Raw genomic sequence first — 15,130 nt, 5'->3', positions numbered from 1 at the left:
CCAAGCATCTGAAGAGGCCCATGGTTCACACTGGACCCCTAAGAGGTCAGTCCACGGGCCAGCGTGCCCCCTTACCTGGAAATGGAATATCCCTGCATAACCTGGGCCGAAGCATTGGTCCTGGGGGACGACTCTAGCCAGCGCTTTTTCATTAAGTGTAAGGGAGGCAATGGCAGCTAACAGCCAGCAGTCACCTGCAAAATGAAAGCCAGAAATCAGTTTTCGCCACCCATTCACAAGAAACAGGAAAACGTGAGGCCAGAAGGGGAGGTGGGGGCCTTCCAGATGTGGCCACACTTTTCTGCATTTAAAAAAATGGACAGGAAAAAAAAATAAATTAAAAAATTAAAAAATAAATAAAAAAATTTAAAAAATGGACAGAATCAGAACAGCAGCAAATACCTCTGCCCTCCCTCCTGCTTCCCTTCCTAGCTCTTCTCCTGCCCATTTTATCGTAAACAGCTGTCACTGCCTTGGCAACGTTATAGGACATGCTTGCTTGGATTTCAGACATACGCTCTCTCGCACATCAGCGCTGTGAAGTCCCAGGGCTGTCCCTCGCGGGGGCCAAGGCTGCCGCTGATAGCATCAGAGGGGCTGGGTAGCAGGAACTGCATAACTGGGGTCCAGGTGCATCTGTAGCCTTTGGGGTCCTCAGAGATAGTGCCCTGCAGTGCCTGGGGAGGACATTTCTGTGACTGATGCCTCCCTCCAACCCAGACTCAGTTTACTTACAGATAATGGTAGCTCTGTGGGTATTTGCTTTCGATTGTCTTGTATTTTCAAGATTTGTTGACTGACCTACTGATTTCCCCAATTCCGTCTTCATGTGAACACGCACGTAGAGGAAAACTCCAAGGTAAAATCAAACATCAGACGATATTTGAACCGTGCTGTGCCAGATGCCCACGGTGTCCGTCTGCCTGCGCCGAGAACGGAGTGAGCGGTAAAATCGAACATCAGACGATATTTGAACCGTGCTGTGCCAGACGCCCACGGTGTCCATCTGCCTGCGCTGACGGAGTGAGCACCTCCCCTGCGTCGAGCCATGTTTCGATGCTGCCTATGAAACACGCGTGAGCAGAGGTCTGGAAGTGTCCAGTTAACTGACAGGGCAGGACCTCCACGTTTATCCCAGATCTGTTTGTTGTCGGCAGATGACACCACTGTCAATGGAAATCGAGAGCCCAGCACGCTCCGCTTGGCCTCCTCAGAGCTCACAGTCCGGGGAAGTGCCGTGTGCCCTGCACTTGGGCATCCTCACGTGACCTTCCTGGTGGCGGTCCGAAGGCAGGATACTCACTGAGGGCCTCGCATCCAGGAAGCTGCTTCAGAGGCCCTCTCTTTCTGGCTTTCCCTAGGGTGTCTCCAGGAGGGCACCTACCACCGGTTCCTAATGCATCTGCTGGTCTTGGGCCGCAGGGGCCCAGGTTTGGGGAGGGGGTGAGGTGAAGGGACACAGGCTGGAGGCCCTCAAGACCTTTTGTTCTGCAAAGATGACTGTGCGCCTTCCAGGTGGTGGTCCCTGCTTTCAGCTGTCAGTGGCCAGGGCAGGCCAGAGTTGGACGGAGTGAACCCCTGCTGCAGGCTGACCTCCTCCACCCTCTCCTCCCAGTGTTGCCTTTGTCAGGGTAGGGGAATGTGTTTTTTTCCTGGTCTAAGAGTGCAATTCTGTTCAGCCAGAATTGTTCTGAGCTTTTGAAGGGGGAGGTTCAGAAGCCAATGTTATTCACACGATTTAAACAAAGGGAGGGGACTCCCCCCGGTGGTCCAGTGGTTAAGACGCCATGCTCCCAGTGCAAGGGGCATGGGTTTGATCCCTGGCCAGAAAACTAGATCCCACATGCATGCCACAACTAAGAGCTCGCATGCCACAACTAAGGAGCTCACCTGCCGCAACTAAGACCCAATACAACCAAATAAAACAAATAAAACAACAACAACAAAAAAGAATGCTTCTAAGAAAGGGAAAAACAAGATTGCTTTATCTGTTAGGTGGGTGCCGAAGGGTGGGATCAGCCATCCTAGCACTGTGCCCAGGTCAGGAGACAGCACCCCGCAGGTCAGTTTGTTGGACAGCTGGGTGGATGGTGGGGTGCAGGGGTCAGGCAACAGTGCAGTCCTGTGTGTGGTGTTTCTTACTTTGGGCGGTGGGGCCATTTGACGATGATCCTTCATAAGGTATAGGTGTGCTATGAACAGTATTGGATGTAATGGAAGTATTACAAAATAATATTTGTAATCAACCACCAACCAGCGTTAAATGTGAAGTTGTGATTCCACATACCTGTTTACACCAATGTGACAAGCCAAAACTGTGAAAAATAAAGGAGGCCGTACCATGATTTTCTATTGAAGGGCTATGTAGGGGCCTGGGGGAAGGGCAGGCAGAGGAAGAGGACGGTGCAGAAATGAGTGGGGAGGCATGGGGAGGCGTGGGGAGGGGCAGGGAGACCCTCCTAGAAGCTGGACCTCAGTAAATGAAGGCTGAACTGAATGCAATCTTTTTGAGAGGTCAGAGTTATATCTAGAATGTATAATTCTACCATCTCTCTCTGTGTGGTCTATCTATGCCATCTCTGTCATTCAGCTATCATCCCTCTAGGTTTGTGGCTTCCGGGTTCAGGTGAGGGGAGCTTGGTCACTCCGCATGGGGTTTCCAGTGTGGCCCACCTTAATCATTAGAGCACAATGGGGATAGCTCGGCTTTGAGTTTGCTCCACTGGTATTTTTTTTAGGTCTCTCTCTCTCTCTCTCTCTCTTTCTCTCTTTTTAACATAGATAGAGTAAAGGTACACCCAGCCCAATTTTGGACTAAATCTTGAAATGTGGGACCTAATTTAACTGACTTGGGGGCACTCTCAGGTCACTTGCAGGAAGGAGATTGGATTGCTCCTTGGGGAGTGGGGCTTCCCCAGAGTATGAGCTCTTGAGAGGCAGGTGGCATCGTGGTTAAGAGCAAGTTCCAATCCTGATTCTGCCTGTCCATCACTCCTGTGACTTTGGATAAGTCATTTAGCTTCTCTCAGATTTGGTTTCTCTTCTGTAAAATCGGGAGGGTGGTTGGGAAGATGAAATGAGGCAACGTGTGCTTAGGAGAGTTCCTGGCAGGTGCCTGAGTTCATACAGGTGAATACCTCAGTCATGGTGGAGGAGAGTCAGGCCAGGGTACTGGGAATCTCTGTTCTCTGTAAACTCCTGGGCTGCAAGCCTGGACCAGAGGTGCATTTACCTCACCCCCCGAGGAACGAGGGTTCAGGGGGCCTGGAGTCCCTAGGTTCCATTCAGCTGGGGCCAAACCAGCAGCCTGGGAAGGAGGAAGTGGGGAGGGAGGAGGTAGAGGGTGGTCACAGGGATGCCCCAAATCTCGTGCCCCTGGGTCCGCAAGGACCCGGTGCTACTCCTACTGGCCCCCCCAGGACAGTCTGTCCAACCCCTTCTCTCTGAGCTCCTTCCCCTCACACTTACCAAGCTCCCCCTGGCAGATGTCTGTCCTGGTGGCCCCTCCAAGAATGAATTCTGGGTTTTTCACTATTTCCTGGAAGAAGGAAAGCATCATTAAAGTGAGGCCCACTGCATGGAGGCCCGGCATGGTGGAGCAGGCCCAGGAGCTCTCTCCTTTCTCCAAGCAGAGGGCTTTTTTCCTATATTTGATTTTTCCCAAGAAGGAACAAGAAGAGGTGAAAGGTGGCCGTGACCCTGTTCCCTGCAGACCTGGGTTTGTCCCTGGTGGGTCCCACCCCTGGGGAGAGGTCCTGCCTTCTGAGCAGCCCCTCCACACACCCTCTGGCCAGATAGACTGCCACCCCTCCTGGCCGCACGGTGGACCACGCACTGAGGCTTCACATCTCCGCCCCAGGCGCTGGGCTAGGAGCCGGGGCCGCAGGTTCAAATCCCAGCTCCACACTTATGAGCTGTGCGCCCTCCGTGGGCTTCAAATTCCTCCTGTTAGCGTGAAGTAATACACATGCCACACGCCTCGCATTAAATACAAATTCTCCCTCACCCACCTCCAGCATCTTTCTTTTCTTAGCTACACACTTAGTTGAAAATTTATACATCTACACTGTACATGGGAGATTGTGTGCATATATCGCCCATGTCATTTTATCACAGTGAATTATACATTTTATTGTATCTTACACACAATCATATAGGTGTACATAATATAATCATGTGTATAAAACATGGAGAGTTATGTATAAAACATTAATGAAAAGTGTTGGAAAGCAATTATATAAAATTCATATCTTCTTTCCATTTTTTGAGGCACGGGCGCGAGGTTTCATTCCTGGCGTGGACTGCAGCACGGAACAAGAGAGGAAATGTCCCTGCTGCGTGACGGGGGCCGGACCCCTGAACGGATGTACAAGTTGGGGAGGAACAAGGCACCGGGATAGGGTGACGCTGGGGGATGGGCTATTTCAAAGTCCACAGGCAGTTGAGAGGCGTCATGTGACTGTCCAGGGAGGGGAATCAGCGAGTCAGGAGACATGGATGGAAGTTCTGCACACAGCAGCTGCCCCATCATTTTAACTGGGTCCGAATGCAGGGTGAGTGAGGGACTTTCCCCACTATTTCCAGAAACCAGGGCTGCAGACAGCCAGTCGCCACCAGGTCTGGGTGGACGCCAGGGGAAGAGCTTTGCCCTGGACTATTTTCCATAAGCTTCCCAGGACCCTGCTTCTCCTCTGGTCTGTGTCCTAAAGGGCCAGGGGAGGGTGGTGATTTCTTTGAAGGAAGGAGGAATTCCCAGGCTAAAGTGTAAAATGATGGGGCTCTCTTTGCAGCCTCCAGGGTGTGCCAGCCCGGGAGGTTATTAATTTTAAAAATATCCCAGGGACTTCCCTGGTGGTCCAGTTGTTAAGAATCCGCCTTCCAATGTAGAGGATGCCGGTTCGATCCCTGGTCGGGGAATTAAGATCCCATATGCTGCAGGGCAACTAAGCCCATGCACCACAACTACTGAGCCCACATGCTGCAACTATTGAGCCTGTACCACAACTAGAGAGAAGTCCACACACTGCAGCGAAGAGCCCACATGCTGCAAGGAAAGATCCTGCATGCCACAACTAAGACCCAACACAGCCAAAAAAATTTTAAAAATTAAAAAATTAAAATATCCCAGAAAACTCAGCCAGGAGAATTTCTGAAGAGCACTGTGCCATTGATGTATGACAAACCCAGGCCCTGCAGAGGGCTGGCTGACATCCTGAACACCAGCCCTAGAATTCCTGACTTTTTCCAGGTAGCCTCGGGAGTCTTGGCATTGGATGACAGCAGGAAGGACAGCTCAGGCGAGGGGCAGCTCCTCCACACCCCTGCACTGCCTTGCCCGTGAAGATCACACCCCCCACCCACCCCACGCTCTCTCTCTCCCCTGACCTCAGCTCCCAAGGGCATGTGCATGTGGGAAGATGCAAACCGGGGAAATGAGAGTGGTCCCAGCAGCAGCCCTCCCCGGTCAGCAGAGGGGTCTGGCTGGCCACCTAACCACTCCAGGCTGTGCTCTGATCTGTCACATGAGACACAGACCCCTCGCCTCTTCCAGATGGGACATTTTGGCTGGCTGTAGAATCTGTATTGGAACTCCTACCCCCAAGGGCCCCCCAGGAGTCCCCACAGCCCTGCTTGCACGGCCCCCAGCCCCTCTCAGGGGAGTTGCTCCAAGGCCTGAACAAGCGGCAGTGCACGTAGAATGGAGTCTGAAGGTTGGCAGAACCCTCTCCAGCCCTGGGCCAGATGCTGGGATGCGGGCCTGAAGGCCCCTCCTTCCCACCCTGCGGTCCTCCCCTCCCACCTGCTACTGGCATCTCCTCCACCAACTCTATCCACTGCACCTGCCGGTGCTACCACGTCCCAGCTCCTGTCTCGCGATTGGTTGTTTCTGTCCAGGAGCATTTGATCAAATTGCATTAAATTGTGGATTTTAATGGAGAAAAATACAAAAAGAGAAAACTTAGAAATTCTCATCAAGCCCATGTCAATTAGGCATCGGATGTAAACTGGTGCGATTGTCATGTGTGACGGATGCCTCTGTCCGCCCAGCGTTGCTGGGAGTCGGTGCGCCCGTGTGCCAGTCACAGGGTTCTGTGCACGTGTGATGAAAGGGCGCTGCGTGGAGGTGTTTAACACCCACATGCCACGTAGCATGTGTGCTGACAGGTGTGGGTGCCTCCTCTGCTCCCCGTGCGACGTGTGCAGGTGTGTGGAGTGTGTGCTCCAGCGTGTGGCCCTTATGCCCGGGAGTCCTGCATGTGTGTGTGGGGCCCAGAGGTGTGTGTGTTTGTGAGAAATGCTATCTGGGGGCTTGAGGATGAGGGTTACCTGAAACTACAGTCCTGTTGGAGGAAGATCAGAGGGGTCTCCACAGACCTGAGATCACCCCAGACAGCACCTTGGGGACCTGGGGAGGGAGGCTGGCCAGGGCACCAGCAGGGAGTTTTCCTGGAGGACTTGGGACCGAGCATCGAGGAATGTTTGCTTTCGGGGCCTGTGTGGTTCACCTTGTACCTCATTGGGGGCTCAGCCAAACACGCAGACTTTTCTCTACTAAGTACTTAATTTTTTCTAAAGTTAGTTAACTTATTTATTGGCTGTGTTGTGTCTTTGTTGTTGCGCACGGGCTTTCTCTAGTTGCAGAGAACGGGGGCTACTCTTTTTTGCGGTGCACGGGCTCCTCATTGCGGTGGCTTCTCTTGTTGCGGAGCTCGGGCTTTAGGCGCGTGGGTTCTGTAGTTGTGGCTCACGGGCTCTAGAGCGCAGGCTCAGTACAGGCTCAGTTGCTCCGAGGCATGTGGGATCTTCCCAGCCCAGGGATTGAACCTGCATTGGCAGGCGGATTCTTAACCACTGCGCCACCAGGGAAGCCCCTATTAAGTACTTAATATAAAAAGGGAAAAGCCACATTGCTGACAGGGTTGGAGAGGCTGGGCCCTATGATCCACGGCTGTGTGCCCTGGCCGTGTGCCCAGGGCAGGCGAGGCAGAAGAGGGCACGGGTGGGGAGGGGGACCTGGAGCAGGAATGGCCTCGGGGAGGGGGGTGGAGCCACAGAGGGAGCCGCCCTGGGCAGGGAGGTCGGGCCACATGCTGCGGTGCACGCAGGCTGCCAGGGCCATCACCCAGGCTCGAGAGTGACTGGTACCTTCAGGAGGCTGAGAAGCAGGGAGGGAATTGCATGGAAGGTGGCGGATGGGAGCAGGCAGTCAGGGAGTCGGAGAGAAAAGGGAGGCCGAGGCACTTGTGAGCCGAGGGAGTCCGGCTGCAGGCCCGGAAGGCAGGCCTGGGCTGGACGGCACCCTGGCTGTGTCCCGTCAGGCCGGGAGACGCCCCCTCGTCCCACTCAGATCCACAGCCCTCCTATGAGGCCTGGGGCAGGCCCACCGCTGGGTGACCTCACCGTCTCGCCCTCATCCCATGCCCAGGTTACCCCTCAGGGCATCCTTGCCCTGGGCTCCCTGGGGGACAAGGCGGCTGTCTGGCCTCCTCTGATGTCCCCTGACCTTCCTGGTTCTGGTTGCTTTCGTGCACCACTCCCCCGCCCCCACGCACAGCTGTGTTTGACAAGAAGGTGGTGCTGGCAGGCCACCCGCCCCACGTTCCCACTGCAGGGCCGGGCGCTGGCTGCTGGAACACGCAGCTCGTAGGTGCTGAGCAGAAATGCAAACCGCCCCCGAGGCACAAAGGCTTCCGGTGGGGGGGACACCACAACTCGTGCCGTGTCCTCGCTGCCCTGGCCCGCCCCCATCCCAAGGAGCCCGGAACTCCGTCCTGCCGAAGCAACCTCAATCACCCAGGCCCTTGGGCTCTCCGATGTCACAGACATGTGTAAGATGTGATGTAAAGCCCCTGCCTTCCCTGAGTAGGAGACACGTAGAGTGTGTTTCTGGGATGAAGACACAGGGGGTGATCTCAGCTGCAGGCAAAGCAAAGGCCAGAACAGCTTCTGAAGGTGAATCACAGGAAGGACAGCAGCCCAGTTGCCATAAATGGAAGTGGAGCGTGGAGGGGCCCGAGGTGTCGGGTCTGTCGGGGGGGCCCTGACCATCATTCAGGGCAACACTGAGCAGACATCAGTGGGAAGGTGAGCACCTCCCAGAGCTGAGGTCTGGGGCGCTGGAATCCCTTGGGGGTCCCGGGCGCCCTCGTTCCAGGAGGGGACGAAGACATTCTCCAGCCTGGTCTGTGCACGTCATGCTGTTATCTTGGAGATATTTCAACTTTGGCAGAGAGAAGGTGAGTTGTAGGCTCCAGGATGACACCTGAAGCCAGGGGATGGCCGTGTAGCCTGGAGGGTGGGCGCCCTCCTGGGCGGGGGAGACAGTGTTGTGTTCCAATCACACCAGTGACCGGCGCTCTGGGGCAGCTCCTGGGGAGGCGCCCGGCTCCGTGGTGTTCTGGCCGTGGGGCATCACCACCAGGCTCTAGCTTCTCCTTTGGTAGAATGGGAACGGTGATAATGCCAGGATCTTAGGACTGTTTGGGATGAAATGAGATCATCCTGGAACAGTCAGGGTTGCCCAGGCCGTAGTAACTGTTGGCTGTTATCATTGCTTAGAAGGTGCCAGATGGTGTTGGAAGCTGAGAGTGCAGCGGCGTATCGGATGAACGAGGGCCTTCCTCTCAGCGACTCAAGTGCCAAGGAGGGACACAGGCAGGTCATTACATTAAAATAGCATAAGGGCTGAAACAGGACCGCCGACAGTGCTTGGGGAACAAAGAAGGCTTTGTGGGGGAGGCCCCTGAGCCAGAGTCCGAACCCCCCAAGCAGAGAAGCACCTCCCAGATCAACGGGGATGCCTGGGAGGGTCCGACCATGAGCAGGGGTACAGGGTGCAGGGCGGCCTGGGGTCGGGGGAGGGGAGGCCACACACGGGGCAGGGGCTGTGGGGGAGCCTGGTCCTCACTCCTGCATGATGCTGAGTCCACTGAGGGCACCGAGCAGGGGATGGCAAGGCCCCTGGCAGCAGTGGGGGTGGCCTGACAGGCTCAGACTGGAGGAGGGAGACCAGTTAGGAGGAAAGGAAGCTACTGGAATTTCTCAGAAGGAAGGCTTAGACATTCCGTGAGAGCCTTGTCAGACAGGAAAATATTAGACAACCAGAAGCAGCCTACATCTGAACCAGGGCAGCATGGCATGTAGATGCCCATGCGTGGGCACACATGCACAGCCTACAACAGGAGAGAGCAATGAAGAGCTCACCCCCACGTGGGACATCCCTGGTGGTCCAGTGGGTAGGACTCTGAGCTCCCAATGCAGGGGGCCCAGATCCGATCCCTGGTAGGGGAACTAGATTCCACAAGCCACAACTAAGAGTTCTCATGCTGCAACTAAGAAGTCTGCATGCCGCAACTAAGAAGCCCAAATGCTGCAACTAAAAGATCCTGCATGCTGCAGCGAAGATCCTGTGTGCGGCAACTAAGACCCGGTGTAGCCAAAATAAATAAATCAATAGAGTTTACCACTGGGTGAATAACAGCTTGTGTGTGCTTTCGGCCTGGCCCTGAAGAGGCCAGAGGTTTTCGTGTTTGTTTGTTTAATGTGGGCAAGTTATATATTTACAACATCGACATTATTTGGATGCAGGGCAATGGCGAGGTTGATGTGGTACCCGTGGTGAGATGAGGTTTGGAGCTGATGCTGAGGATGCAGTGATAGCAGTACAATCAGGATGACAGCTGTCATTTGCTGAGCATTTTCTGTGTGCCAGACGTCGGACCTACACTGGTTATTATTGCTCCCACCTTACAGGTGAGGAGACTTAGGCCTGGGGAACTTATGTGGCGAGGCCACATTACGGGACACATTAGCGGCAGGGTGGCCCCAGCACTCAGGGTCTCCCCTTCAGGTCTGGCACCCTTTGCCTTGCCCACAGCGTCATGGCCCTACAGGAGCCACTCCCAGACCAGGACCCACCCTGGGGGAAGGAGAGCCAGCTGCCACCCGGTCAGAGGTCGAGCCCTGACTAACCCAGCACGGCAAATATTGACTCCTGGTCCCAGGCACCAGCTGGTGGCACTTGGGACCATCGCCTCCAGACTGCTGGTGGTGGGAGGGAGGCACAGAGGGTGGCTCCCCTCCAGGAAGGGAGATGGTTTGGGGAGAGAATCCCTCCTCCACGTGCCTTTTGTCCATCACGCATGTCCTGAGCACTTGCTAAGTGAGCTTCTGTCCACACTGGGCATCCTAGGCTCTGGCCAGAAGCCGCTGAGCACCTCACATGCATCATCTCAGCGTCAGCACAAGGGATTTTCAGGAAACCGCCTCCCACCCATTTCTGCATATTTGCCCTTGGGCTCTGGTGGAACCTGTCACCTGACACTTCTGGATAAAGCTTTGACTCCCACTCATCATCTACGGACGACACCCTCTCTGACCCGGAGTCCCGGGCCTCAGCGGGGAGTCATGGAGCCGGGTACCAGATGCAGCCAGACACCCTGGGCACCACGCAGAGCAGCCTGTTGCCCCCCACCCCCACCCACAGCATCATTCCTACCCTCAACCTGCGCAGCTTCTAGGCAGTGGACTCAGCAGATGTGTGTAAGTCCAGTGTGTGCATAACTCCCCCCACCCAGCCCATCCTTTCCTTGCTGTCCCCTCCTGGGCTGCTGAACTCCACACCCCCTGTCTGTGGCCTCCACCCCTCCTGGCAGCACTCACCCCTGGCCGTTTCCACACGAAGGGAATCTGGGGCCTCTCGCTGTAGAAGAGAGAGGAGCTGTTGGCTGGGAAGTCTGCATCCTCAAACAGGATGCCCTTCTGCAGGCACGCCTGCCTCAGCTCCTCGAAGCTCTGGCCCGAGGAGTGGGTGATGCGGGCATCCTTGGGGGTGGGGGGCTCCCGAGGCCCTGGGGCCCGGTAGAGGTAAGGCATGGCTGTCCTCGGGCCAGCGGACTCGGGGTCCGTGATGGATGGAAGGGGCTGAGATGCGGGTGCCAGTCGAAAGGAGCCAGCACGGGGCACTGGGCTGAGTGGCCCTTGGCCTCCGCCTGCTTTCCTGGGAACCGCCCTGTTAGACGGAAATGGGGCACACCCTGATGGCAAACTGTCACAGAGCCCTCTGCCCTCCCAGGGGCTCCTGTAGCACAGAGGGAGCTCTGAGGCTGGGCCGGTTCTGGGCGGAGGCAGTGCTCTCTGCTTAATGCACAGGGGAGAGCCGGTGGGAGAGAGAGGTTTGCTTTATGGGGAAAGAGCGCAAGATCCCAAACGGGTCCAGGAGGTGGCAGGCAGCGCTGGCTTTGCTGTGGGGAGAGGGCATGGGGTGACCTTGAATGACCTTTTAAATGAGAAAATCGTGGAGTTCTGTAGTTGGTAGGGAGCTTAGTGAATCTCAATAGTCCATGCTACACGGACAGCTTTCTCCCAGACTCCCATTTTGATTTAGAGCAGGGTCAGAAAATTTTTTCTGTAAAGAAACAGATACGAGTCTTCCTCGCTTCATGGGATATGTGGTCTGTGTTGCAACTATTCAGCTTTCAGAACAAAAACAGCCACGATGCCATGTGAACAAGAGAGCGAGGCTGTGTGCCAGTCCAACTCTACTTACAAAAGCAGAAGGGCTGGATTCCGTCCAGCCGGAGCTGGGTGGCTCTGACCCTGCCATGGGTGCACTCGCAGGGGGCCACCACCCCCCGTCCAGGGTACGGGTGCCTCTGTCTCCATCATGTCCAGCAGCTGGTCTCGGAAAACAGGTGCAAAAACAGACATCGTATTAACGAAATTTCTTGTGCTGCCAAACTCTAGAACAGGCTTTCACGTTTGAGAAGAAATGATGTTTGGGGGCAGAAGTTTAATAAAATTCTGAGCTTCCGCGTGAAACCCCAGGGCTTCTAAGCGCTTTACTGTGGAGTCAAGGGGTCTGGAGTTAATAGGTGTGGTTAGAAGGCTGTGGTGGGGGACTTCCCTGGTGGCGCAGTGGTTGAGAATCTGCCTGCCAATGCAGGGGACACAGGTTCGATCCTAGGTCTGGGGAGATCCCACATGCTGCGGAGCAGCTACGCTTGTGCGCCACCACTACTGAAGTCTGTGCGCCGAGAGCCTGTGCTCTGCAACAAGAGAAGCCACCACAGTGAGAAGCCCGTGCACCGCAATGAAGAGTAGCTCCAACTTGCTTCAACTAGAGAAACCCCATGCACAGCAATGAAGACCCAACAAAGCCAAAAAAAAAAAGAAGCCTGTGGCAAGAGTTTTCACGTGACCCCCAATTACTATATACAGAGAATCCTGCATAGAGTCTACAGACATTAAAGTAGGGGACATCTGGGTTGAACCCCCAGATTTGCCTGGGGTGATCTTGGGCAGGGCCCCTCTGCTCCCGGACAAGGGGTGAGCGGTGGGAGCTGGGAGCAAAGCAGCCGGTAGGGTCCACAGGCCGGGTCAGGAGCTGCAGGTGCCTCTTCCCCTGTCCTGTCTGTCCCCTGACGTGTCTGTCCCCTGTCCTGTCTGTCCCCTGCCCTGTCTCAGACACCGGATCTCAGGACCCCGCTTCTGAGCCTCTTTCGCCGCCTCTCATAAAGTCTTCTTATGTTTCTTTGACCACAGAATAAAGGACGCTGGAAAGATTCTCTGCCAGAGATGGCGGAGCTGCCGGTGTCCTGTCAGACAGCTCTGCTTCCAGGTGATTAAGGAGAACAGCCAGGGAGACAGGTGTGACAACGCCAGGGCCATCCATTTCTGGGACACCTCAGTCAGGGAAATGATCACTAGCCCCGATTTTTCAGGATTTCCCCTTGAAATGCCCCTGAGACTAAGGGAAAGGACCTTGAAGTGAATTTCAACACAATCCCAATGCCTCAAAGGGTTTACATGTTTCTGGACCCTCTCCAGGCTCCAGGAATGTGTGTCTGTATACTGTGCCCCCGCCTCTCTCGGCGAGGCGTCCCGTCCTTCCATTTTGGTCTGTCCTGTGATTGGATGAACCAGCCTTTTTATTTAAAGCCTATGTTAGCTACTAGGTATTCAGAGACTACATTATCATTTATGACTAAAGCAAAAATGCCTGAGAGCGGGAAATACACTAAAAGGGCTTAGCGATGCCCTAGCCTCCCAGAGGTCATTCCGCACCCCTGCTCTCCAGGACCATCATCTGAGCACAGGGGGCCAGGCCAGCTGCCAGGACCCTGCCCCAGCATGCCTGCTCGCCGGCACCTGCAAGGGTCTGCAGGAAGGAGTGCTGTTGTGGGTGTCACCACCTGTCCACACCCCCCCGCCCCTGCCACACCCCAGGAGCAGGCACTCAGCAGAGTTAACTGCCTGCACTTAGGGCCGCCTCCCCGCGCCTCTGAGCCTGCTCCCAGCTCAGCCTCAGCCTCGCAGCTAGAGGCACATTTGCTGTAGGACCTTAGAAAGCAGACGCTGTACCTGAGCCTCTCAGGTGAATGTTCCAAACCTTCGCTTCTTCCCGGGATGGAATATGCAGAGGCACGTGAGCCACATGGTTTGGAGGCCCGGTAAGATCTCAGCCTCCTGAGTGCAGCCCCACACATGCGCTGGAAAGTGCTCTGCCTGCCCAAGGAGGGCAAAGCCCGTGGGTTTGCTCACACACAGGACAGGACGGTGCACACTTCTTGTCACAAGCCCTGCCCACCTGTCACCAGCCTAGAGGCATGCGTGGCATGGAGCCCTGTGGGTCCCAAGGGAACCACACATCATTTCAGCTGTGTTCTCCTCCCCTGAACAGAACAACCGCTAAAGTGGACTCCAGGTTAATTGCCCCTCACCCTGACCCTGGGGACTTCCCATCCTTTCTTTCTCTCTCCTCCACACCCTCGGCCTGCAGAGACCCTGTGTTCCTCTTTTTCCAGAGAAGAGGCCCGAGTAAGCCCAGGGCCTTTGGCGGGGGCAGGGGAGGGCAGGGGTGGCAGGCTAGCTGGATTCAAGAAGCCCCCTGGGTGGGTCTGTGAGGTCTCCGGGCAAAACCTGAGAACCTTCACCTGGGCACAGAGACCTTGTCCTGGGACTTAGGTGGGCTCGGAAGGTCCAGCAGAGCACACTCTCCACCAGCATCACGTCACGACAGGTATGCAAAACACACGACCCGCAGTGGGAATTGCTCTGTTTTGGGTGCCTGTGGGAGGTGGTAAGGAGCCTGCCTGCGGTGATGGGTGAGGTGTGGGCTCCGCCGCCTGTGCTGAGCAGAGGAGGGGGCGGAAGATACAAGAGGGGAGGTTGAGGGAGCAGGTGAGGTGAGCCCGGAGGCTCACACCGGTGTCCAGGTGAGCGGGGCCACGGCTCACACCAGGTGTGGTAGGAGAGAAGGCAGGACGAAGGGACGGATTCTCTTCAGAGGGTCCCGGTCCCGGCTATCTCCTCAGGGGCAAGATGGGGCTTCCTACTTTCAGACCTGAGCAAATGGACCAAAGGAGGGGCAGACCTGGAAGAAATGTTCAAAATTTTGGGTCTGTTGAGATAAAAATGCCCTCCTAATAGCTGGAGGGAGTATAAATGGGTATAATTTTTTTTGGAGAGCAGTTTGTAAATATCTATCAAAATTACAAATGCACAGGCTCTCAGCCGCTTCCTCTTGGCAACTTATCCTGCAGATGAACCTGAACCCCTGAAAAGTGGAGGTTCAAGCTTATCCATTTCACTGCAGCATTGCTTACTTTAGAAACAAGTTGAAAAACACTCTGTGCCCACCACCGGGGGAAATGATTAAAAAAATTATGGCCCAGTGAATCACAAAGTGGGTTACCAGGCAGCCACAGAATAGAGCCGGGATGCCCTCCACACCGACATAGAAGGTCTCTCATAGGTCAAGGTGCAGAGGATGCTCCCATTTGTGGAGCAAGGGGGACCAGGGTGTGCACTCACAGCTGCATAAAGTTCTCTTGGAAATTACACAAGGTCTAATGACAGGGGTGGGCTGAGTACAGGGAGTATATTTTTACCTGTAACCCACTAGACTTACTTGTTTTTCTTTTTACATTGAGATGCCCATGAAAAGGCAACACCCAGTGGTGGTTACACAGCAGGGCAGCTTCACAGAGAAGGAGGCCCTGGCTGTTGCCCCGTCCTCCTCTCTCAGGCTCCCAGTCCCCCTGCCATCGGGTCCTGGCTGCATTCCCCCAGCACGGAATACTCTGCACTCTTTCCTTTCTGGCTGTCCTAGCCGCCTCCTGCAAGCTGT

General features: G+C 55.2%; 1 protein-coding gene across 3 annotated transcripts in view; it reads right to left on the bottom strand.

The window, feature by feature from the left end:
* Positions 1-10,875, bottom strand: part of CAPN9 (calpain 9) — a 46,890-nt gene extending 36,015 nt beyond the window's left edge. For 2 of the 3 annotated variants that reach the window (XM_057735483.1, XM_057735484.1), the window contains exons 1-3: positions 10,663-10,875; positions 3,469-3,538; positions 76-194 (exon numbers count right to left, since the gene is read on the bottom strand). In XM_057735483.1, coding sequence (XP_057591466.1) covers positions 76-194; positions 3,469-3,538; positions 10,663-10,875 — 402 coding nt within the window. The remainder of the gene's footprint in view (positions 1-75; positions 195-3,468; positions 3,539-10,662) is intronic. The other variant, XM_057735485.1, reaches the window with a different exon arrangement.
* Between the last annotated feature and the right edge of the window lie 4,255 nt (positions 10,876-15,130).

The sequence above is a fragment of the Hippopotamus amphibius genome, chromosome 5 (genome assembly GCF_030028045.1).
Source record: "Hippopotamus amphibius kiboko isolate mHipAmp2 chromosome 5, mHipAmp2.hap2, whole genome shotgun sequence".
Taxonomy (NCBI): Eukaryota; Metazoa; Chordata; class Mammalia; order Artiodactyla; family Hippopotamidae; genus Hippopotamus; species Hippopotamus amphibius.
This window is presented reverse-complemented; position numbering and strand designations above follow the sequence as displayed.